Source organism: Oncorhynchus keta, unplaced genomic scaffold (assembly GCF_023373465.1).
Source record: "Oncorhynchus keta strain PuntledgeMale-10-30-2019 unplaced genomic scaffold, Oket_V2 Un_contig_2182_pilon_pilon, whole genome shotgun sequence".
Taxonomy (NCBI): Eukaryota; Metazoa; Chordata; class Actinopteri; order Salmoniformes; family Salmonidae; genus Oncorhynchus; species Oncorhynchus keta.
In genome coordinates, this window is record NW_026282628.1 from 98,954 (window position 1) to 124,653 (window position 25,700).

Here is a 25,700-nt window from a genome sequence, read left to right on the forward strand (position 1 = left end):
TATTAAAGGTTCACAGAGAGACTATTAAATCAAATTCACCATCCAGGAAGTTCAAATTACAACAGGTTGTGGAAATATTCATTTTATACTAATTTGTTTCTAGAAGTAATATCTAGAATATGTCCAATATTTCTCAGACCTCTCATAGTAAATTAATTGGCTATTGATCAGCTGTTTTCTTGATGTTTCCACTCCTTCTCACAGTAAGATTTTTTCCCCTATTGACTAAAATAGGTGGTGCGTTTTTATAACTATTTAATACAGCTGATATTTCCATCTATTCTTACAATTATGTCATATAGACTATAGTCCATGATATTTCATGCCCAGTGTTAACTGTAGGATTAAGCTATGAGCACACTGAACCCTTTGTAAATAGCACCCTAAACAATGCATGCGTTGGTGTGTGACCACTGAAAGGTTGAGGTCAGGCATCACATGAGTTTGTGAAGGGCGTGGAACAGTCAGCCCAAACTGCTTTGAAATACAATCAATTTTTCAAACACAATCATTATTTTTATGAATGTCTTACTCCCTCTCTCTCCTCTGTTTCCATTTCTCTCTCTCAATCTCTCCCCCTCCCATCGTGCCCTCCCTCTCTCTTCATCTGTTTCTCTTTCACTGAAACTGTATTGGAGCAGGTTCTTTTGTTTGCATGTTATTGTGGAACTCTTTCATTCCTTCAACCTACATTGGTATTTCAACACTTTCCTTTGATTGCAACCGCTTGAACAGCATCACAAAACACAGGAGGTCCCAATGCTAACGTAAGGTCAAAGTTTCAACAGTTAAACGATTTCCCGTAATATCAGAAACTGTAGGAGGTCTTGGGAAGTTTGCTTTTACTCCTCCCTCTCATACACTCTCCTCCTCCCACCAATTCTTCTTCGCTCTTAAATCAAAGGTACCTCAGTCTTTCTTTTCTCCCAGGACCGGATAGTTCCAGGCCATCAGCCCAGTCGTTCACCCCAGGAATCCTTCAGGTATTTGGGCCAGGGATTAGAGATTCTCCCTTTAGGAAACCATGGACTGGGGGGGATAAGGAGGAGAGGAGTATTACGCTCTGCAGTATGCGACGCCGTTCAGGTCACGGTCTTGGTTATTTGACGCGTGAAATAGTCTTATTTGATTTACCAAATAGTGTTATTTGATGTGTTCATTTTAACACACAAGACCTGAACGGTCTTTCATACTGTAGTAGGGGTTTGGGGTTAAGAGCTAGCCTAAAGCCTGGGATACAGACCGTCACTTGTAAATGTTTGTCGTCTAATTCATCTTGTATGGAGCCTACACATGTAGGATCTTAATTTGATCACCCTCTTGTTGGAGAACTTAAACGTTCGTAATTTCCACTTTGAAAAGTATCAACCCCTACAAAACGTCAATTTAATTATAATCTACATAATAGTTCACATTTCCTGTTGCTGCAGGATATTTTCCCTGCTGTAGCAAACTGGTCAAATTAAGATCCAACATCTGTATTTTAACCTGTTTTCTAGAGCAGTATTTGTGTTATAGGAGAGATTTATGTTGGTCTGTCCTCTGTTAAATAGTATTATTATGAGAAGAGAGGAGAAGATGTTAAAATTACTGTGTTAGTTACAGTTAGTCGTGAGGAAATCCTTGTTAGGGTGTGGCACTACTTGTGTATTTACTCTGAGTAGGAGCCAACTCAGGGTAGAGTGCACAGGAGGTTGGTGGCACCTTAATTGGGGAGGATGGCTTGTGGTAATGGCTGGAGCGGAATGAGTGTAATGGTATAAAAACAAAATATCAAACACAAGGTTTACATGTGTTTGATGCCATTCCATTCACTCCGTTCCAGACATTATTATGAGCCGTCCTCCCGTCATCAGCCTCCACTGGTAGAGTTTAAACACTGACACACAACCTCATACACACTGTATGTTTACTGTATAGACTCAACTTAATATAGCTTGAATATACAGTTACAGTAAGCAATTTCATACTATAGAAAAACACAACCATACTAACAGCTTTACTGTACAATACAGATACACTACTTCAGAATGCAGATGTATTATTCACTACAATACAGATACACTACTTCAGAATGCAGATGTATTATTCACTACAATACAGATGTATTATTCACTACAATACAGATGTATTATTCACTACAATACAGATGTATTATTCACTACAATACAGATGCACTACTTCAGAATGCAGATGTATTATTCACTACAATACAGATACACTACTTCGTCCAAGTACACCATTTAGATAATGTGAAAGCTTTAGTAGGCTATCCAGAGGCTTTATCAAATCAATAAGAGGAGAGATGGAGGGAAACGGGGAAGTCCACTGTCTCAAGGCAACATTTACAACATTACTCCTTCTTAATGGGTTTATACAGCAGCCAGATAACATATAGCTTGCCTCAATTTCCAAGCTTAGTTATAAGCCGAGTGATGAACAGGATGTGGGAGTATTAACATATAGCAGGGTTTCTTTATCCTGGTTCTGGGGACCAACAGAGGTGCACATATTTGTTCTTGCCCATCACTAACACCACCTGATTCAGCCAGTAAAATGCTTGATATTAAGTTGATTTGTTTAAACAGGTGGGTTAGTAATGATCTTATAGTAGTACAGACTAATGAACAGTGGTGGTTCTAGGTTGTATGGCTCCCTGGGTGAACCCCACCTTCAGGGTAGACAACGTGCGGGGGCACCGGTTAGTCGGGCTAATTTAAGGTAGTATGTACATGAATGTATAGTTTAAGTGAATATGCATATATGATAAAAAGAGAGTAGCAGCAGCGTAAAAGAGGGGATGGCTGGACACAATGCAAATAGTCTGGGTAGCCATTTGATTACATGTTCAGGAGTCTTATGGCTTGGGGGTAAAAGCTGTTGAGAAGCCTTTTAGTCCTAGACTGGCGCTCCAGTTCCTCTTGCCAGGCGGAAGTAGAGAGAACAGTCTATGGCTTGGGTCTTTGACAATGTTTAGAGCCTTCCACTGACACCGCCTGATGTAGAGGTCCTGGATGGCAGGTAGCTTAGCCCTAGTGATGAACTGAGCCGTACGCACTACCCTCTAGTGCCTTGCGGTCGGAGGCCGAGCAGGTGCCGTACCAGGCAGTGATGCAACCAGTCAAGATGCTCTCGATGTTGCAGCTGTAGAACCTTTTGAGGTTCTGAGGACTCATGTCAAATCTTTTGAGGGATAGGTTGTTATTCTGGCACCACCTGGCCAGGTCTCTGACCTTCTCCCTTTCGGCTGTCTCATCGTTGTCGGTGATCAGGCCTACCACTGTTATGTCGTCTGCAAACTTAATGATGGTGTTGGAGTCGTGCCTGGCCATGCAGTCGTGGTTGAACAGGGAGTACAGGAGGGGACTGAGCATGCACCCCTGAGGGGCTCCAGTGTTGGGGATCAGTGTGGCAAATGTGTTGCTACCTACTCTTACCACCTGGGGGCGGTCCGTCAGGAAGTCCAGGATCCAGTTGCAGAGGGAGATGTTTAGTCCCAGGATCCTTAGCTTAGTGATGAGTTTTGAGGGTACTATGGTGTTGAACACCATAGTACAGCTGTAATCAGCTGTAATCAATGAATAGCATTTTCACGTAGGTGTTCCTTTTGTCCAGGTGGGAAAGGGCAGTGTGAAGTGCAATGGAGATTGCATCATCTGTGGATCTGTTGGGTGGTATGAAAATTGGAGTGGGTCTATGGTTTCTGGGATGATTGTGTTGATGTGAGCAATTACCAGCCTTTCAATGCACTTCATGGCTACGGACATGAATGCTCGGGTCTGTAGTCATTTAGGCAAGTTGCCTTAGTGTTCTTGGGAACAGGGACTATGGTGGTCTCCTTGAAACATGTTGGTATGACTCAATCAGGGATATGTTGAAAATGTCAGTGAAGACACCTACCAGTTGGTCAGCACATGCTCGGGGTACACGTCCTGGTAATCAGTTTGAATGTTGACCTGCTTAAAGGTCTTACTCACGTCGGCTACGGAGAGCATGATCACACAGTCGTCCGGAACATCTAATGCTCTCATGCATGCCTCAGTGTTGCTAGCCTCGACGCGAGCGTAGAAGTGATTTAGCTCATCTGGTAGGCTCATGTCACTGCGCAGCTCGCGGCTGTGCTTCCCTTTGTAGTCTGTAATAGTTTGCAAGCCCTGCCACATAAGACGAGCATCAGAGCTGGTGTAGTATGATTCAATCTTAGCCCTGTATTGGCACTTTGCCTGTTTGATAGTTCGTCTGAGGGCATGGCAGGATTTCTTATACGCTTCTTGTTAGAGTCCCGCATCTTGAAAGCGGCAGTTCTACCCTTTAGCTCAGTGCGAATGTTGCCTGTAATCCATGGCTTTTGGTTGGGGTATGTACGTACAGTCACTTTGGGGATGACGTCCTCGATGCACTTATTGATAAAGCCAGTGACTGATGTGGTGTACTCCTCCATGCCATTGGAAGAATCCTGGAACATGTTCCAGTCTGTGATAGCAAAACAGTCCTATAGTATAGCATCTGCTTCATCTGACCACTTTTTATAGACCGAGTCACTGGTGCTTCCTGCTTGATTTTTGCTTGTAAGCAGAAATCGGGGGGGGGGATAGAATTGTGGTTAGATTTACCAAATGGAGGGTGAGGGAGAGCTTTTTACGTGTCTCTGTGTGTGGAGTACATGTGATCTAGAGTTATTTTCCCTCTGGTTGCACATTTAACATGTTGATAGAAATGAGGTAAAACTGATTTAAGTTTTCCTGCATTAAAGTCCCCAGCCACCAGGAGTGCCGCCTCTGAGTGAGCAGTTTCCTGTTTGCTTATTTCCTTATACAGCTGACTGAGTGCAGTCTTAGTGCTAGCATCTGTCATTGGTGGTAAATAAACAGCCACGAAAAGTATAGATGGCAAATAGTGTCTTACTGTGTCTTACAAATAGTGTGCTGTTCTTACAAATAGTGTGCTGTTCTATCTACCGGTGCAACGTATATCCCGCTAGCTGAATATCCATGTCATCATTCAGTCACGATTCCATGAATCATAAGATAACATTTTTGATGTCCCGTTGTTAGGATATTGATGATCGTACCTCGTCTAATTTATTGTCCAATGATTGTACGTTGGCAAGTAATATTGACGGTAGCGGAAGCTTTCCCACTCGCCTTCTGCGGATCCTTACGAGGCACCCTGCCCTGTGACCTCTGTACCTGCATCTCTTGCTCTTGCCAATAACGGGGATGTTGACCTTGTCGGGTGTTTGAAGAATGTCCTCTGCGTCCTGCTTGTTGACGGAAAAAAAAATATTTGTCTAATCTGAGGTGAGTGATCGCTGTCCTGATATCCAGAAGCTATTTTCTGCATTAAGATACGGTGACAGAACATTTATGTACAAAATAAGTTACAAATAACGCAAAAGAAAACCACATAGCGCAATTGGTTAGGTGCTCATAAAACTGCGGCCATTTACTCTGTGCCATTTTTTTAGATGAGGGACAATGGTCGCATCTGTTTCTCTCCATGCTTTGAGTTAAGTCTCTTCTGGGACCCCCTTAACAACCCCAATGTGTTATTGTCTGAAGTGTTTCATTGGTTAGACCAGATAATAGGGAACTAACTCACATTTCAGTTCCACAATTCAAGATCCCCAGTCTAGAAAAGTACAAGATCCCCAGTCTAGAAAAGTACAAGAAGTTTTTGTGAAATCTGTGACATTTATCACCACTCAACAACACCATAAGACTGTTTGTCCACTGAGCTAAAGCTTGGGCTTCAAAGACAGATGGTCATAGGATAGTCACACGCTAATGAGAGATGAGGAAAAACAGTTTTCCACTTCCTCCTTAGTATTCTACAGCAATTGACCACATTGTTTCACATTCACTTTTTCTTTTAAGAAAAATGATAGAATAAGAGTTTTGTAGGAGTAGCTATAGGTAAACAAACACATGCTTTTTGTGAAGTTGTCATGGCAACCCACGGGAAGTGTGGTAGGAAGAAAAAGGAGATGGAAATAAGTATGGTAGGTATAGAAACTCTGACCAGGTGCTTAATACAACATAATAATATAATGCAACACAACAACATAACATTGTGACAATAACAAGGAAAGCCAAAGTGCCAAAGCTTGGGCCTAAAGTAAGCTGTAAGAGATCATACAAAATATTTTCTCAGGACTCTTTTGTTGAAGATGTAAAACATTTATGTTGATCTGATGCGTATGGGGAAGTGAATCCAGATGCAGAACTGGAAGTATTTGTAAAATGATTTATGCAAATTGTTGATGTGTAAGAAATCCAACTGTGAGAACTGTAGAGCCCCTGAATTGATGATGCATTGAACAATTGTATGGTTCAAAGACGTGATTCTAAAGAGCTGCTCAGGTTATTGGTTGACATACTGTCAATTGAGAAATGTTGTGACTAAGCCTAACAAAAATAATAAATTATATTACCAAACCAAGATAAATGACATAAAACACAATGGAAAAATACTTTGGAGTACCTAAACTGATAACATGTGCTGAAAACCCAATGAATCTCCATTGTTCATTGAAGTTGATGGGTCATTTACAACTAAACCTTTTGGTGTTGCCATCATTTCAATGACTCTCACTAGTGAAGTGGAACATCTCAGAAGGGAAATGACAACACTGAACAGGGAACTGTCATATTTTTTGTATAAAATATCTAATAATGAAATGGAAGGGTTATTGTTTTGAATTTGGTCAAGTTAGTGTGGGAGAGGTGGAAAAACTACTGTTATCCATCACTAATGATAAACCACCAGGTAAAGACAATCTTGATGGGAAACTATTGAGAATGGTAGCGGACTGGATTGTCACCACTATCTGCTATATCTTTAACCAAAGCCTACAGGAGTGTGTGTCCACAGGTGTGGAAGGAAGTTACATGAATTCCATTTCCTAAAAATAGTCAAATACCCTTTGCTGGCTCTAACAGCCGCCCAATCAGTTTGCTGCCTGTTCTTAGTAAACTGATGGAGAGAATTGTGTTTAACCAAATACAATGCTGTTTTTCAGAGTTAACTACTGATTTTCAGCATGTATATAGAGAAGGGCACTCAACTTGTACTGCACTGACTTAGGGGACAGGTGATTGGTTAAAATAGATTATAATAGTTGGAGCTGTAGTGTTAGATTTCAATGCAGCTTATCATGTTATTGATCATAAATTGGTATTGAAGAAACTCACTTGCTTTGGCTTTACATCACCTGCCATCACATTGTTGGAGAGTTATTTATCCAATAGAACCCAATGAAAACTGTTCTAACATCAGACATGTACAATGTGATGTCCCTCTGGGCAGTTGCCTTGGGCCATCACTTTTCTCTATTTTTACCAATGAATTGCTACTGGTCTTACACAAAGCTAGAATGACTGTATGTGGATGATTATACACTATATGTCAGCACCCAAAGCCAGGGAGCTCACTGAAAGTCTAAATAAGGAGTTAGTCAATATCAGAATGAGTGATTAATAATAAACTGTACTAGTTGTTAAGGCTCTGGTCTCATCTTGATTACTGTCCGGTAATATGGTCAAGTTCAGAAAAGACCTAGCAAAGCTATAGCTGGCTCAAAGCATAACAGCACGCCTTGCCCTTAACTGCACACATACCTAACATCAACCAGATGCATTCCAGTCTTTCCTGGTTAAGGGGTGGATGAGAGATGAACTGCTTCATACGTAGAATGTATGTTTTTATTTGACTTTACTGCTTCTTAGTTTTTATTTGACATCATTTTTTTTCCTTAAATGAATAATCTAATCTCTGCTCAGGCAGTAGCAGTCAGCCAGCGAGGCCATCTAAAGTTATGTGGTCCCTATACAGTACTGTCTTTACTAATACTATTTAGCTACCCTGCCTATGTAGAGTGCCTTCTGAAAGTATTCAGTCCGCTTTACTTTTTCCACATTTTGTTATGTTACAGCCTTAATCTAAAATTTAATAAATTGTTTTTTCTCATCAATCTACACATAATACTCCATGACAAAGCTATTTTTTTTAAATGTTTGATAATTTATTAAAAATAGAAAACTGAAATATCACATTTACATAAGTATTCAGACCCTTTACTCAGTACTTTGTTGAAGCACCTTTGGCAGCGACTACAGCATTGAGTCTTCTTGGGTATGACGCTACAAGCATGGCACACCTGTATTTGGAATTTCTCCAATTTCTCTCTGCAGATCCTCTCAAGCTCTGTCAAGTTGGATGGGGAGCGTCACTGCACACCTATTTTCAGGTCTCTCCAGAGATGTTCGATCGGGTTGAAGTCTGGGCTCTGGCTGGGCCACTCAAGGACATTCAGAGACTTGTCCTGAAGCCACTCCTGCATTGTCTTGGCTGTGTGCTTAGGGTCATTGTTCTGTTGGAAGGTGAACCTTTGCCCCAGTCTGAGGTCCTGAGCGCTCTTCAGCAGGTTTTCATTAAGGATCTCTGTACTTTTCTCTGTTCATCTTTCCCTCAATCCTGACTATTCTCCCAGTCCCTGCAGCTGACAAACATCCCCACAGCATGATTCTGCCAACACCATGATTCACCATACGGATGGTGTCAGGTTTCCTCCAGACATGACGCTTGGCATTCAGGCCAAAGAGTTCAATCTTGGTTTCATCAGACCAGAGAATCTTGTTTCTCATGGTCTGGTAGTCTTTAGGTGCCTTTGGCAAACCCCAAGTTGGCTGTCATGTGCCTTTTGCTGAGGGGCTTCCGTCTGGCAACTATACCATAAAGGCCAGATTGGTGGAGTGCTGCAGAGATGGTTGTCCTTCTGGAAGTTTCTCCCATCTCCACAGAGGAACTCTGTGAGCTCCTTAAGCAAGGCCCTTCTCCCTGGATTGCTCAGTTTGGCCGGGCGGCCAGTTCTAGGAGGAGTCTTGGTGTTTCTACAGCTACATTGCTTGCTGTTTGGGGTTTTAGGCTGGGTTTCTGTACAGCACTTTGAGATATCAGCTGATGTACGAAGGGCTATATAAATACATTTGATTTGATTTGTTTCCAAACTTCTTCAATTTAAAAATGATGGGGGCCACTGTGTTCTTGGGGACCTTCAATGCTGCAGAACATTTTTGGTACCCGTCCGCAGATCTGTGTCTCAACAAGCCATGAATTCCTTTGAATTCATGGCTTGGTTTTTGCTCTGACATGCAATATCAACTGTGGGTCCTTATATAGACAGGTGTGTGCCTTTCCAAATAATGTCCAAACAATTGAATTTACCACAGGTGGACTCTAATCAAGTTGTAGAAACATCTCAAGAATGATCAATGGAAACAGGATGCACCTGAGCTCAATTTTGAGTCTCATAGCAAAGGGTCTGAATACCTATGTAAATAAGTTGTTTCTGTTTTTTATTTTGAATACATTTGCAAACATAAAAAATAAAAATAAATGTTTTCGCTTTGTCATTATGGTGTATTGTGCGTAGATTTCTGAGGAATAACACTGTAAAGTAACAAAATGTTGAGAAAGGGGTCTGAATAGTTTCTGAAGGCATTATATGCTGCAGAGCTGTTTGACATCAATCATTTTACTCGTTTGTCAAAGTAGATAAGGTATACTTTTTCACAAACTGTCTCTGTCCCTGTCGTACATTCCTCATTGATGTGGTCTGTGTGCATCAAACCTAATTTAGCAGGCTTAAAAGAGTATCCATCCAGAGATATGCATACAATGATGATGCCCTAACAATGAGAGTATTTTTCCCAAAGCCAGTAAGGCAGGTGAAAGGTTTAGGTCCAAAATAAGCCCATAGAAACTCACTTGGCTTATTTTGGACAGATTTTGGCGAGAGTGAAACCTCTTGCTTCGTCTCTTCCTCTCTGATCTGTCTTTGAGCTAAAAAAAAAAAAAACTGGCGCAATTATGATCATTGCAGTTACCACATTTCTGCACTGTATTACTTTGAATATTTGCTTAATAAAAACTCCCTTCAGCCCAGCATCCCACATGATTCTTAACTTGATTTCTCTTGTTAATTATTTAATTTCTCTCTAGAGAAATGACATGTTCGGCTCACAAAAAAATAACTAAATTGAACCAACTTCGGTCAATTAGTTGTTTAACTAATGATTAGTTATTAAAAAATAAAATGTTGGTTAATCACTCAGCAAACCTACAGGACATGCCACCAGGGGTCTCTTCACAGTCCCCAAGTCCAACATGAATTCACGGCAACGCACAGTATTATTCAGAGCCATGATCGATCCATCTCCAATTACTAAAGCAAAAAGCTAAATACCTTTTTTAAAAACATATGGAACGGCAGGGACTGTATGTGGACACGCACACAAACACACACAGACGCACTCTTAAAACACACAACATTTTTTAGTTGCATTGTTTGTATTATGCTTTAGTTGTTTGTATATCATTGTATTTTAAATTTGTATCACTGTCCTTGTCAAACCAATACATTTTTCCACCAACTTTAGCATCCTCCAACTTTGTTTCACCTTTTCTCTATGTCTGAAAAGTGTAGCCGGTATCAAAGCCTTTTATTTCCGCGAACTGGCCTAGTCATGATTGTGGTAAAGTTCTACCTATGGTTTAGTATGAAATGTAGCCGTAATGCTGAGGCGGCATTGGCATGCACTACACTCTTGATAACCTCTTGAGACTTGGGGGGCAGTATTTTGATGTTTGATGAAAAACGTACCCGAATGAAACTGCCTATTTGTCAGGCCCAGAAGCTAGAATATGCATATAATTGGCAGATAGAAAACACTCAAGTTTCCAAAACAGTCAAAATATTGTCTGTGAGTATAACAGAACTGATATTGCAGGTGAAAACCTGAGGAAAATCCAACTAGGAAGTGCTGTTATTTTGAAACCTCTCTGTTCCATTGCATGCCTTCCCTCCATTTAAAGGGATATCAACCAGATTCCTTTGCCTATGGCTTCCACATGGTGTGAACAGTCTTTAGACATAGTTTCAGGCTTTCATTCTGAAAATGAGAGGGAATGATCACATCGCGTCAGTGCATAGCTGGGTGTCCCCAGAGTTTTGCATGCACCACCAGCTTGGAGCAGACCTTTTCTCTTCCCTCTCTCTCTCTCTCTCTCTCTCTCTTATTGAAAAAGCTAAAGTCCGGTTGAAATATTATCGATTATTTATTGTAAAAACAACCTGAGGATTGATTATAAAAACGTTTGACATGTTTCTACGAACTTTACGGATACTATTTGGAATTTTCGTCTGCCCGTCGTGACCTGCACGAGCCTGTGGATTACTGAACAAAACGTGCCAACCAAATTGAGTTTTTTGGATATAAAAATAATCTTTATGGAACAAAACTAACATTTATTGTGTAACTGGGAGTCTCGTGAGTGCAAACATCCGAAGATCATCGGATGATCTTAAGCGATTCGTTTTATTGCTTTTCTGACTTTTGTGACCAATCTACTTTGCTGTTTTAATGTTTTGTCTGCCGAGAGAGCTGTCCTAACAAACGCTTGGATAGCTTTCGCTGTAAAGGTTTTTTGAAATCTTACACGCCAGTTGGATTAACAAGCTCAGCTGTGTTTTGGTATATTGCACATGTGATTTCATGAAAATTAAATATTTTTAGTAATTTAATTTGAATTTGGCGCTCTGCGATTCAGCAGATATTGACAAATGATCCCGCTAAAGGGATGGGTGTGCCAAGATTTAAGGTCTTGATGGTTGCTAGGCAGTGGTCATTACTACTATCGTCCTTTCTGAACTTTGCGAGACATGTCACTTCATCCATCTTCGCAAAGCCCACCACCATATGCACTGTTTCTTAATAACCACAACTGGATGGATCCATCAAGAATTACTTTGGGAATGAATATCACTGAATGACCAAAATATTTGAATAAAAGTAGGCTAATGCAATTGAAGGCATCAAATTGTTGCTTACTGAATCTCCCAAAGTCATCCAATTGTTATAATACATTTTATTGAAGCAATAGCCTGCTGCGTGTGGCCAACAACTTCAGTGCTGTTTCAGGTTGCTCTGAGACAAGTGGGAACTGGTCTTAATAATTAAATTAATGTCAGATGTATTTCCTTTTCACTGAGGCTCCGTTTGGATATTGGTTATAGGCCACAGCTAGGTTGTAGAAGTGTTAGCTACGTTGAGGTGAGTACTGCTCATGATCATCTGGTCAGGTTGGCTAATTTATTGCCCATGATCAGAACATTTTGCCAACATGTGAATGTAGCTTAAATAGATGATTTTCCTCTTCAGTCGCTTAGTAGCCTAGACCTACTACTGACAAAAACCTTTGACTTGTCTTCATCAATGTGATTTTATTTCACTGAATCTCTGTGTGTATATTTGGTTCATTCTCTGGCTGGGCAAATAAGTGAAGGTGGTATAGCTTATCTATTTGTTTTCTTATCTATCTGATCTTTAATTACTTGTTACTTTTATTCCTTATTTTTATCTGTATTTTTTAAAACTGTATTGTTGGTTAGGGGCTCGTAAGTAAGCATTTCACTGTAAGGTTGTATTCGGCGCATGTGACTAATACGATTTGATTATCACTGATCAGAACCATTTGGCATGCAATAATGTAGCCTAAATTAAGTGCATGATTTTGCTCGATCACGTATAGACAACTCCAAAAACCTGCAGAGGTTGAAAAAGAGATGAAATGTGGATATATGACAGTGGTTCCACATGTTCTCGTGATGGAAAAATATTATTTGTATTTTATTCCGTTATATTCCATTATATTGTTAGCATACCATAACATATATATATAGTTGTTGACAGTGGTCAGGGTAAGTGTGTTTAACAAACAAAATAACTTTTGATTTCATGTAGCCTATAGGCTCAAAATAATTTATTTTTATTGGTCTTATGTTTCATAGGACTTCTTAAAAACATTGTCAGATTTATTTTTATTTACTTTTTACCCCTTTTCTCCCCGATTTCGTGGTATCCAATTGGTAGTTACAGTATTTTCTCATCGCTGCAACTCTCGTACAGACTCGGGAGAGGCGAAGGTCGAGAGCCCTGCATCCTCCGAAACACAACCCAACCAAGCCGCACTGCTTCTTGACACAATGCCCATTTAACCCGAAGCCAACCGCACCAATGTGTCGGAGGAAACACCGTACACCTGGCGACCATGTCAGTGTGCACTGTGGCCGGTCCGCCACAGGAGTCACTAGTGCGCAAAGGGACAAGGACATCCCTGCCAGTCAAACCCTCCCCTAATCCAGACGACGGTGGGCTAATTGTACGCCACCCCATGGGTCTCCCGGTCTCAGCCGGCTGCGACAGAGCCTGGTCTCAAACCCAGGATCTCTAGTGGCACAGCTAGCACTGCGATGCAGTGCCTTAGACCACTGCACCACTCAGGAGGCCCAGATTTTTTCTTTCTGTAGGGTATCAGTGTGTCAGAGTTTTTTACTATTCATGTTTTTGTTTTATTGTGGACCCCAGGAAGAGTAGCTGATGCTTCTGCAAAAGCTAATGGGGATACAAATAAATAAACACAACACAACAGTTTCCCTCATTGCAGGTAGAGATCAGTCGAGATGGAGAAAGGTTATCCCGGGGATGGTACTTCCGCCCCTCACCCAGAACCTCCCATGAACTATGGGGGGATAGCCACGGGCCAGGGCCCCCAGCCAGGCTTGTACCCCCAGCCCCCAGGCACCCTGCCTCCCCTGGTCCTCCACAACCAGGGTTCCAACTGGTTCATATTGTACTTTAGAAGGCTGGATTTACTGTATATTCTGTGTGTGAGAACCAAGCATTTTCATGAGTTTTTGTAACAAAAGAAGAATGTTTTTCCTCCCATGAACTATGGGGGATAGCCACGGGCCAGGGCCCCCAGCCAGGTACCCCTGTCTGTCCAGGGTTGCTGTTTGTGTCTACTGGTTCATATTGTACTGGTGGATTTAGAATGTGAGAACCAAGCATTTTCACATGAGTTTTGTAACAAAAAAATACCTCTTAGAATGTTTTTCTTCTTCGCCATTATCAACTCCATCTTAAAGACGACAGGACACACAACAAACTCTTCTAAAATACACATGTGGGTCTATGGAGATGAACTGAACATTCTCTGCCCCTTGTGGCAACTACTGTAGATATGATACAATCAGCCCAAGCCAAGTGAGAACACACAACAACAAACAGCTTGGTTGGCGGTTGTGTCTGTCTGTCCTGCTCTTTGGCTACACTGGTGGAGAATGGAGGCATTGTAAAGTACCCTATTTCTTCAGTTCTCCCAAACCATTCAAGCACTTATAAAGTATGAACATACTGTTTCAAAAGTTCTGTGTTCTTTCCCCTCCTTTGAATCATTTTGATTGTGTTGTGGATTACAGCACAGAAAACACTTACCTCCTTCAAGTACTATTTTACAACACCACTTTGGAAGCACTCCCCTTCAATGTCAATAATGTGTGGTGCCAGATATGTGTGGAAAAACAGTCAAACACCTACGCACACAATAAACCCTGACCATTTATATGTAGCTATGCACATTCTAGTAATTTATCACAGTACATGCTCTTATCCAGACATATGTAAACAAGTTCTTATCAAGGGAAGAACATGGGGTGGAACCCATTGGAACTGGAAATGGGGTGGAACCCATTGGAACTGGAAATGGGGTGGAACCCATTGGAACTGGAAATGGGGTGGAACCCATTGGAACTGGAAATGGGGTGGAACCCATTGGAACTGGAAATGGGGTGGAACCCATTGGAACTGGAAATGGGGTGGAACCCATTGGAACTGGAAATGGGGTGGAACCCATTGGCACTGGAAATGGGGTGGAACCCATTGGAACTGGAAATGACTTTCACTGGGGGTGAATTTAGTTGATGATATGGTGCAACTATCTGAATCAGTTTGCCCCCTGACCCCCCTTTGTGGGTTAACCCAGTTAAAATGATAGTTCAGCAATGTTACATATTTAGAACATGTTTTTCCTTACCTTGAAAGGAGTCTGAGCAAAGCAACCTTCAACAGACTGCTTTCCAGGTAAGAAACAACATCTAAATAAATGCAAACCGCTATGTAAAACTGTAAAACTCCCTTAAATGTAAAACTCCCTTTAATCAAGTCCATTTCCACCACTAGGTACAATCTTATTCCACAGTACGTGGTGGTATAGTAATAACATGTTCATTGCATTGTGACCACATTGTGATTGGGATCTTACTCTCCTATTCAAGGTCCCCAAGCAGGTGTGTACACACCTCCACCACAGTACACCTCTGGACCAGGTGGACCGGTGCCAGTCGGTGAGTTGATACTTCCACTTCCACCACACACAGAGTGATGTACAGCTAAACTTGTGGGGACACAAAATTCAGTCCCATTAAAAATCCTATTTTCCCTAACCCTAACCCCAAACGTAACCCTAGCTATTAACCCTGACCCTAAAACTAACGCTAGCGCCTAACCCTAAACCTAATTCTTATCCTAACACTAATTCTAACATGAACACTAAAACCCCCTTGTGACCTGACTAGAATTATGGCCCCGGAATTGACCCAAACTGCCAATCTCCAACAATGGCTGTACATAGTTCAGACTGAAACAGTATCGTTTTGTCCGGTTGCCCGCCACAGCGCATTCATATGACACTCTAACACTCTAACACTGATGTTATTGTGCTGTGCCAGAGAGGTGCCAGCCAATCATGGTTGATTTCATTTGGAGGCACTCTAAAATGTGTAACAGACTGGTGGGAATGAATGGTCTCTGATGCTGGATCAGCTTTCCTTCCTCAGCTCTCAGGCAGACTCGACTAGCATTGGTCCCAGATGTGCAATCTACAACGCCATTGCTGTAATTGTCACAATGAGCACAAACAGGTCTGCGACCAAGTTAATATTCTACATTAAACTGGTTCAAAGGAAATAACCTCATCTGCTGTGGAGAACTGTTTAGCAGAACAAAACGATGCCTGAGTAAATATTTAGTCTTTAGAAAGGGAAGGTTATTTGATTCTCTTTGGGCTTCTATTCCGGAAGTGCAATTCAACTGTGTTTGTGTGTGTGCACGTGCACGTGCGCATGTGTGTAGAAAGTTTATAAAGGGCAGTTGTACTCAGCAGACCACCAGGTGTCAGCATTGACTTTCACATATTTATTTCTGTCGTTCTAGATAAGGGAAATTTAAGTTGTATTCATGATCCACTAAACAGTTCCTTTTACATTACTCTTCAATTACGCTACAATCCGTGTCACATCGGTGCCCCTTTTAAAGTTGTAAAGAAGGATGGACGGAAAGTGAGAGAGACAAATGACATGGGTAGAGGCAAGAAAAGAAAGATGGACAGAAGAAGAAAAACAAAAGATTGGGAAATGTTAGGAAAAATAATAATGAAAAAATGGAACTTGGCGGGGAACTTGGCGGGGAACTTGGCGGGGAACTTGGTTACCTTGACTCTCCTTAGTGACCCATGTAATAATGTCTCCTAACCTTGTCTCTCTCTCTCGTTCTCCTCAGTGACAAATGCAATAATGTCTCCTAACCTTGTCTCTCTCTCGTTCTCCTCAGTGACAAATGCAATAATGTCTCCTAACCTTGGGTCTCTCTCTCGTTCTCCTCAGTGACAAATGCAATAATGTCTCCTAACCTTGTCTCTCTCTCGTTCTCCTCAGTGACAAATGCAATAATGTCTCCTAACCTTGGGTCTCTCTCTCGTTCTCCTCAGTGACAAATGCAATAATGTCTCCTAACCTTGTGTGTGTCTCTCTCTCTCTCCTTAGTGACCCAGGTAATAATGACTCCTAGCCTGATGGAGGTCGGAAGTTCGACCATGTGTCCCCACTGCCAGCAGCACGTGGTCACCAAGACAGAGACCAATGCTGGCCTGCTCACCTGGCTCATCTGTGGTGGCCTCTTCATTGTTGGGTGAGAGAAATCATTCTGTAATGCTATGCTGTAGTATAGCTGTGTATATGACCGACTGGGGTAGGAAACCCGTGCACCACACAAGTGTTAGCCCTCTCAACTAAAGCCTATAGGCATACCTTTAATTAGTGCATTATGGAATAGGGTACCATTTTGACAGAGAGAATTCATTAACTCCACTGTTTACCCTCTAGGTGCTGGCCATGCTGCGCCATCCCTTTCTGTGTAGACTCATGTAAAGACGTGAATCACAGCTGTCCCAACTGCAACAATATCATCTACGTCTACAAACGCATTTGATATTAATTTGACTGTACTACCTTTATCTGAAGGACTGGGACATGGCACTTCAATCAAATCAACATTTCTGTAAATGTATGAGGTTCGTATTCACTAGGGCATATGATGTTGGAAAATGTTTTACAACGAAGAAACAAAAACTAATTCTTATTGGACAAGTCCAGATAGTCCCTCCCTTTTTCAGTCCATTTTCTTCCATTTGGTGCCTAATGAATACAACCCAGGGGTAGCCAAAAGGGTTATGTCTATCCTATATAGTCCCTGAGCAGGTGGTGAGCTTCCCTCAGCTCCACAAAATACTACATAATATATGCCATTTAGCAGATGCTTTTATCCATTTTTGTATGGGTTGTCCTAGTGGAAATTCAAACCCACAAGTGCCAAGCTCCATCAGGTCCCTGGCCAGACTTGACCCTTGTAGTGACTACCAAAGAGAATCCTGATACCAAAGACTGGTAGTAGCTGCGCTATAGTTGTTTCACTGTAGTTCTGTACTCGTCTGAAGTCCATGAAAGTAAAGGAACTTCTAAACCACTCTACTTATTGTAATATTGTTACATTGAGATGTATTTATCACCATCACTTCTTATTGTATTATTGTTACATTGAGATGTATATATCACCATCACTTCTTATTGTAATATTGTTACATTGAGATGTATATATCACCATCACTTCTTATTGTATTATTGTTACATTGAGATGTATATATCACCATCACTTCTTATTGTAATATTGTTACATTGAGATGTATATATCACCATCACTTCTTATTGTAATATTGTTACATTGAGATGTATATATCACCATCACTTCTTATTGTAATATTGTTACATTGAGATGTATATATCACCATCATACTTCTTATTGTAATATTGTTACATTGAGATGTATATATCACCATCACTTCTTATTGTTACATTGAGATGTATATATCACCATCATACTTCTTATTGTAATATTGTTACATTGAGATGTATATATCACCATCACTTCTTATTGTAATATTGTTACATTGAGATGTATATATCACCATCATACTTCTTATTGTAATATTGTTACATTGAGATGTATATATCACCATCACTTCTTATTGTATTATTGTTACATTGAGATGTATATATCACCATCATACTTCTTATTGTAATATTGTTACATTGAGATGTATATATCACCATCACTTCTTATTGTATTATTGTTACATTGAGATGTATATATCACCATCATACTTCTTATTGTAATATTGTTACATTGAGATGTATATATCACCATCACTTCTTATTGTAATATTGTTACATTGAGATGTATATATCACCATCACTTCTTATTGTAATATTGTTACATTGAGATGTATATATCACCATCATACTTCTTATTGTAATATTGTTACATTGAGATGTATATATCACCATCACTTCTTATTGTAATATTGTTACATTGAGATGTATATATCACCATCATACTTCTTATTGTAATATTGTTACATTGAGATGTATATATCACCATCATACTTCTTATTGTAATATTGTTACATTGAGATGTATATATCACCATCATACTTCTGTAATATTGTTACATTTGTATAATATTTATTTAATATTGTTACATTGAGATGTATATATCACCATCACTTCTTATTGTAATATTGTTACATTATGTATATATCACCATCATTATTGTAATATTGTTACATTGAGATGTATATATCACCATCACTTCTTATTGTAATATTGTTACATTGAGATCCATATATCACTCATACTTCTTATTGTAATATTGTTACATTGAGATGTATATCACCATCACTTCTTATTGTAATATTGTTACATTGAGATGTATATATCACCATCACTTCTTATTGTAATATTGTTACATTGAGATGTATATATCACCATCATACTTCTTATTGTAATATTGTTACATTTGTATATATCACCATCACTTCTTAGATTGTTACATTGAGATGTATATATCACCATCACTTCTTATTGTAATATTGTTACATTGAGATGTATATATCACCATCACTTCTTATTGTAATATTGTTACATTGAGATGTATATATCACCATCACTTCTTATTGTAATATTGTTACATTGAGATGTATATATCACCATCACTTCTTATTGTAATATTGTTACATTGAGATGTTTTATTACACTCTTGCAGTCGTTTCCTTACTGATCCTGTTCTCTTTTTTTCCTCTGAACGTTCTACTACTCATTTGTCATAAAAGACCATTGTCAATAATTACAATGGATCTTATGGTTGTCTTTTCACTTCCTGTCTAGTTGCTCTGTAAAGCTCTGATTAAAGTTGTCTGTATTGAAGAGATGACTCAGCATTTTTTATTATAAACAGATAGGAAGCTTGAGCAGACTGCCAACAGTTATTTGTCATCCATAAACTGTGACTACTTCAAACCTCACTGGTTTCACAGCTACAGTGTTAGAACTTTATCTCACCAGGATTGCGTCCCAATTATCTCTCCTTTTTTCCAAGGTGTGTACTTGTTCATTTCTCTTCATGGATTTGAGAGGAAATGACTTGTTCTCTCTCTAGCCCATGGACACAACAGGAAGAAGATGTGATTATTGGAACGCTCCAATTCCTGTAAATCTCATTGTATAAATTTCCTGCAACAGTCCAACTTTCTGTAACTAACATTTCATCTGTCCAGACCAGTATCACAATTGAGAAATTGTCCCCGTTGGGCTAGATAGAGGAAGTGGAAATTAAACTGAGACACAGTTGACGTCTGATAGAATAAGTGCTCTTCACGAGTTTAAGTGAGTTTTCAAGTTGCAATTCAATGACATATTTGATAATTGCTCCTGATAGCTGAATGCTCCAGTTTAGTGCACACTCTCATGAAAGACAATTGCTCTTCAACAATTAGAAAGGGTCACACAGGGAATGGGGGAGAGATCAATACAGTACGTTAGATGTTGTTTCTAGAAACTCCAGTGTGCTGTTCAAAACACTCAAGTCCTTTGTTTGTGCTTTGTTGAACATGCCCGGACATGTACAGTACGGTCATTAATGTTGACATATTCACTGGAGCTGACTACCTCATGTTCTACTGCTTGAGTTCCTGAACCTCTTATTAGCTCAACAGTATTGTGGAGTTCCTGCACCTCTTATTAGCTCAACAGTATTGTGGAGTTCCTGCACCTCTTATTAGCTCAACAGTATTGTGGAGTTCCTGCACATCTTATTAGCTCAACAGTATTGTGAAGTTCCTGCACCTCTTATTAGCTCAACAGTATTGTGGAGTTCCTGCACCTCTTATTAGCTCAACAGTATTGTGAAGTTCCTGCACATCTCTTAGCTCAACAGTATTGTGGAGTTCTGCACATCTTATTAGCTCAACAGTATTGTGGAGTTCCTGCACCTCTTATTAGCTCAACAGTATTGTGGAGTTCCTGCACCTCTTATTAGCTCAACAGTATTGTGGAGTTCCTGCACCTCTTATTAGCTCAACAGTATTGTGAAGTTCCTGCACCTCTTATTAGCTCAACAGTATTGTGGAGTTCCTGCACCTCTTATTAGCTCAACAGTATTGTGGAGTTCCTGCACCTCTTATTAGCTCAACAGTATTGTGGAGTTCCTGCACCTCTTATTAGCTCAACAGTATTGTGGAGTTCCTGCACCTCTTATTAGCTCAACAGTATTGTGGAGTTCCTGCACCTCTTATTAGCTCAACAGTATTGTGGAGTTCCTGCACCTCTTATTAGCTCAACAGTATTGTGGAGCTCCTGCACCTCTTATTAGCTCAACAGTATTGTGGAGTTCCTGCACCTCTTATTAGCTCAACAGTATTGTGGAGTTCCTGCACCTCTTATTAGCTCAACAGTATTGTGGAGTTCCTGCACATCTTATTAGCTCAACAGTATTGTGGAGTTCCTGCACATCTTATTAGCTCAACAGTATTGTGGAGTTCCTGCACCTCTTATTAGCTCAACAGTATTGTGGAGTTCCTGCACCTCTTATTAGCTCAACAGTATTGTGGAGTTCCTGCACCTCTTATTAGCTCAACAGTATTGTGGAGCTCCTGCACCTCTTATTAGCTCAACAGTATTGTGGAGCTCCTGCACCTCTTATTAGCTCAACAGTATTGTGGAGGTCCTGCACCTCTTATTAGCTCAACAGTATTGTGGAGCTCCTGCACCTCTTATTAGCTCAACAGTATTGTGGAGTTCCTGCACCTCTTATTAGCTCAACAGTATTGTGGAGTTCCTGCACCTCTTATTAGCTCAACAGTATTGTGGAGTTCCTGCACCTCTTATTAGCTCAACAGTATTGTGGAGCTCCTGCACCTCTTATTAGCTCAACAGTATTGTGGAGCTCCTGCACCTCTTATTAGCTCAACAGTATTGTGGAGCTCCTGCACCTCTTATTAGCTCAACAGTATTGTGGAGCTCCTGCACCTCTTATTAGCTCAACAGTATTGTGGAGCTCCTGCTCTTTTATTAGCTCAACAGTATTGTGAGCTCCTGCACCTCTTATTAGCTCAACAGTATTGTGGAGCTCCTGCACCTCTTATTAGCTCAACAGTATTGTGGAGCTCCTGCACCTCTTATTAGCTCAACAGTATTGTGGAGTTCCTGCACATCTTAGCTCAACAGTATTGTGGAGCTCCTGCACCTCTTAGCTCAACAGTATTGTGGAGTTCCTGCACATCTTAGCTCAACAGTATTGTGGAGCTCCTGTACCTCTTATTAGCTCAACAGTATTGTGGAGTTCCTGCACATCTTATTAGCTCAACAGTATTGTGGAGTTCCTGCACCTCTTATTAGCTCAACAGTATTGTGGAGTTCCTGCACATCTTATGAGCTCAACAGTATTGTGAAGTTCCTGCACCTCTTAGCTCAACAATATTGTGAAGCTCCTGCACCTCTTAGCTCAACAGTATTGTGGAGCTCCTGCACCTCTTATTAGCTCAACAGTATTGTGAAGCTCCTGCACTTTTTATTAGCTCAACAGTATTGTGAAGCTCCTGCACCTTTTATTAGCTCAACGGTATTGTGAAGCTCCTGCACCTTTTATTAGCTCAACGGTATTGTGAAGCTCCTGCACCTTTTATTAGCTCAACAGTATTGTGAAGCTCCTGCACCTCAATGTAAATATAACTGGCACCTATTCCTGTCAAGTCAAGCACTGGATTCAGTGAGAATAATGGGTTGTATTCATTAGTACATTCTTGAAATAAAAGTTGTTATTTAGTACCTAACAGGATTATTCGGCTGTCCACACAAAGCCTTTGAAGAACCCTTATTGGTTACATATAAAATCACTTTTGGTTCCATGAAGAACCCTTTCCACAGTGTGAAAAAATGTTCTAACTGAAACCAAAAAGTGTTTTACCTGGATCCCAAAAGGATTCTCCTATGGGGACATCTGAAAACCCTTTTGGAACCCTTTTTCCCCTAAGAGTGTACACACCATAGCACATTTTTTTTAAATGAAAATTAGTTTCCCATTTTGGGCCGCTTGCCTCCGTTTGGTTCCTAGTGAATACACCCACAGTGAAACTGTAGTTCCAACATGCCAGTAGAGGGCACTCAGCCTTACTGAATTGGCTGTTCTCTACAAAGTCTTGAGGAACAGACTACAATCACCTCTCTGCAAAACATGAGTGATTCAAACTATTGAATGCCGTTAGTGACTTCTTCCTTGTGACATCTTTATCATTTTACGAACATTGGGAACATTGGTTTTTAGAGGAGTTTACGAATTTGGTTAATTGAAAAATGTCCTCGCTACAACTCAAGTGGGCTAATAAGCTACTGAAGTTTACCCCCTTGAGGTTTGGGTAAGCTCTAATATATTACAGATACACACAAATAGTGAAGTCTCTGGGCTGAAGACATGGTGAAGTGGATTTGAACCATGGAGGGAGTGGGAGAGAGAGAGGAGAAAGAGAGTCCCATTGGAGTGGTGAAGACAACCTATTGGAGCCTTCGTTGCTACCGACCATTCAAATGAATCACACCCTGTTGTATTAAGCAGAGTGGAGAACGATTGGGAAAGCGGGAGAGAGAGAGAGTGCATACCTCCTCAGACTGTTAAGCACTGTGAACTCACTGAACTGAGAGTAAAGAAGAAACTGTAATGCAGTAGATCAAGCTGAGAGGAGAGAGAGACCAAATATTGTACGGTACCTATTGTTAATTTACTGGTACAGTGTGTGGGTGAGGGGGTCAATTATTAGCTGATGGATTAAATATGGGGATGAGCTACCCAAATCAAGGCCTAGCGGGAAACACATGATACATTCTCAGTATGGAAAAATATGTTTTATAGTATGTTCATTTTTGAAAATGAATTGTGCTTTAAATGCCAGGATATTATACTCATTTGGGGTTTTCATTTAGTAGAATTTGCTGCACACTTTAAAGGAATTTCAAAGCCACAATGCATTGGAAGAGGGGGGGAGTTTTGATCACAAGATCTCTTCACGTAAACAACATAACTTTGAAGATGGAGAATAGCGAAGCTTCTTGTTCTCCTTCAAATGATCAAAACAATTTAATCGTAACATTACATCTATGAAAATAGATCTGCTTTATAAGTTATCACAGTTCGAACAGTAACATTATCTACAGGGTTAGCTATTGGCTTGCTGTTGAGCGATAACTTCATGTTTAATATTAGCATTGTTAGCTAACTACTTGCAGTAAATACCACGGCTTGTGTTCAAACTGTTACAGGATCTGATGACAAAAGAGCTAGCCAGTTTGTAGTCCTAAAAAACAGAAATGCTTTACCTCTTTACCTCTCATTCAGCCATTCCTATGGGGAAAATGACAGGGAAAGAATAGTGTTTTGGGATTAACACTGAAAATAAGGTCTGAGGTTAACACAGGCTTAGAAGATCTTAAACGTTTTGATCTATGAGGTATTACCAGTCAGTTAACATTACCTTTTGTATTATGAAGCCTTTTGTGTGCTTTATGTGTTTTTTTTTAATGACAAATGCTAGCACAAGATGGCGCCGAAGAACATGGCTGACGTTTTACATTCTCCCAACCAATTGTGCTATTTTGTTAGTTTTTTAATTTTGTACAACTTATTTTTTAACTTATTGTGTACATAATGTTGCTGCTACCATCTCTTATGACCGAAAATAACTTCTGGACATCAGAACAGTGATTAATCACCGCGGACTGGAAGAAGCTTTTTCCTTTAACGAGTCCGAAGAGAAGTATATCCTGCTTTCACTGGAACAGGCCCAGATCCCCGCCTTTTGCGTGAAGAAAAGACGCAGGAAAAGGGGCCGCAGATTGGCCAGCCTTCTAGAATCCATAGGTGAGTGAGTAAACTCCCACTGTCATCTGTTCTTCTTGCTAAGTGCAGTTATTGGAAAATAAAATTATTGACCTACAATTAAGATTATCCTACCAATGGGACATTAAAAACTGTAACATCTTATGTTTCACCGAGACATGGCTGAACGATGATACGGACAATATAGGGGCTAGAGGAATTTTCCATGCACCAGCAGAACAGAGACGCTACCTCTGGTAAGACGAGGGGTGTGTCTATTTGTCAATAACAGCTGATATTATTAGACATGATTAGACAATATTAGACATCCTCCTGGATGTCTAATATTAAAGAAGTCTCGAGGTATTGCTCGCCTGAGGTAGAGTACCTTATGATAAGCTTTAGACCACACTATCTACCAAGAGAGTTCTCATCCATATTATTCATAGCCATCTATTTACCACCACAGAACGAAGCTGGCACAAAGACCACTCTCAACCAACTCTATAAGGCCATAAGCAAAGAAAATGCTCACTGAGATCGTTACTCCTAGTGGGACTTTAATGCAGGCAAACTTAAGTCCATTTTACCAGCACGTTACATGTGCAACCAGAGAAAAAAATCCTAGACTACCTTTACTCCACACAAAGATATGCATACAAAGCTCTCCCCCACCCTCCATTTGGCAAATCTGACCATAATTCTATCCTCCCGATTCCTGCTTTCAAGCAAACACTAAAGCAGGAAGTACCAGTGACTCGCTCAATACGGAAGTGGTCTGATGTACAGGACTGTTTTGCTAGCACAGACTGGAATATGTTCCCAGGATTTATCCAATGGCATTGAGGAAGGAGTACACCACCTCAGTCATCCGCTTCATCAATAAGTGCATTGACGACTTCGTCCACACAGTGACTGTACGTACATATCCCAACCAGAAGCCATGGAAAGCTGCTGCTTTCAAGGAGCGGGAGACTAATCCAGACACTTATAAGAAATCCCGCTATGCCCTCAGACAAACTATCAAACAAGCAACGCGTCAATACAGGATTAAGATTGAATCCTATTACACCGGCTCTGACGCGAGCCTACCAGATGAGCTAAATGCCTTTTATGCTCGCTTCGAGGCAAGCAACACTGAGGCATGCACGAGAGCACCAGCTGTTCCAGATGACTGTATGATAACACTTTCGGTAGCCGATATGAACAAAACCTTTAAACAGGTCAACATTCACAAAGCCGCTGGGCCAGACGGATTACCAGAAC

General features: G+C 40.5%; 1 protein-coding gene and 2 long non-coding RNA genes across 8 annotated transcripts; 2 read left to right on the top strand and 1 right to left on the bottom strand.

Moving 5' to 3' along the window:
• The first annotated feature begins 748 nt into the window (after nt 1–748).
• Nucleotides 749–13,645, top strand: LOC127921258 (uncharacterized). Its single transcript, XR_008108569.1, has 3 exons — nt 749–767; nt 905–983; nt 13,507–13,645. It is a non-coding gene; the product is annotated as an uncharacterized LOC127921258 (long non-coding RNA).
• Nucleotides 13,646–14,792: 1,147 nt separating this feature from the next.
• Nucleotides 14,793–17,793, top strand: LOC127921256 (LITAF domain-containing protein-like). The gene is made up of 4 exons (XM_052505002.1): nt 14,793–14,808; nt 15,176–15,244; nt 16,721–16,865; nt 17,060–17,793. Exons 1-4 carry the CDS (start codon nt 14,793–14,795, stop codon nt 17,163–17,165), a joined length of 336 nt encoding a protein of 111 aa, XP_052360962.1. The 3' UTR covers nt 17,166–17,793.
• A 60-nt stretch (nt 17,794–17,853) lies between these two features.
• On the bottom strand, nt 17,854–19,522 carry LOC127921259 (uncharacterized). Of its 6 annotated transcripts, none has more exons than XR_008108573.1 (4): nt 19,148–19,522; nt 18,487–18,582; nt 18,113–18,254; nt 17,854–17,980 (listed from the first exon to the last, which is right to left on the bottom strand). It is a non-coding gene; the product is annotated as an uncharacterized LOC127921259 (long non-coding RNA). The 6 variants fall into 6 exon arrangements; XR_008108574.1 differs by having other exon boundaries at nt 17,927–18,074; nt 18,159–18,254; nt 18,301–18,488; XR_008108571.1 differs by having other exon boundaries at nt 17,927–18,074; nt 18,159–18,254.
• Nucleotides 19,523–25,700: the final 6,178 nt, after the last annotated feature.

Bases quoted from the DNA above. Each gene is read 5' to 3' on its own strand.
- LOC127921256 (XM_052505002.1), top strand. The intron at 15,245-16,720 runs GTGAGTTGATAC...CTCTCTCCTTAG, and splicing joins AGGTGGACCGGTGCCAGTCG to TGACCCAGGTAATAATGACT. The intron at 16,866-17,059 runs GTGAGAGAAATC...TTTACCCTCTAG, and splicing joins GGTGGCCTCTTCATTGTTGG to GTGCTGGCCATGCTGCGCCA.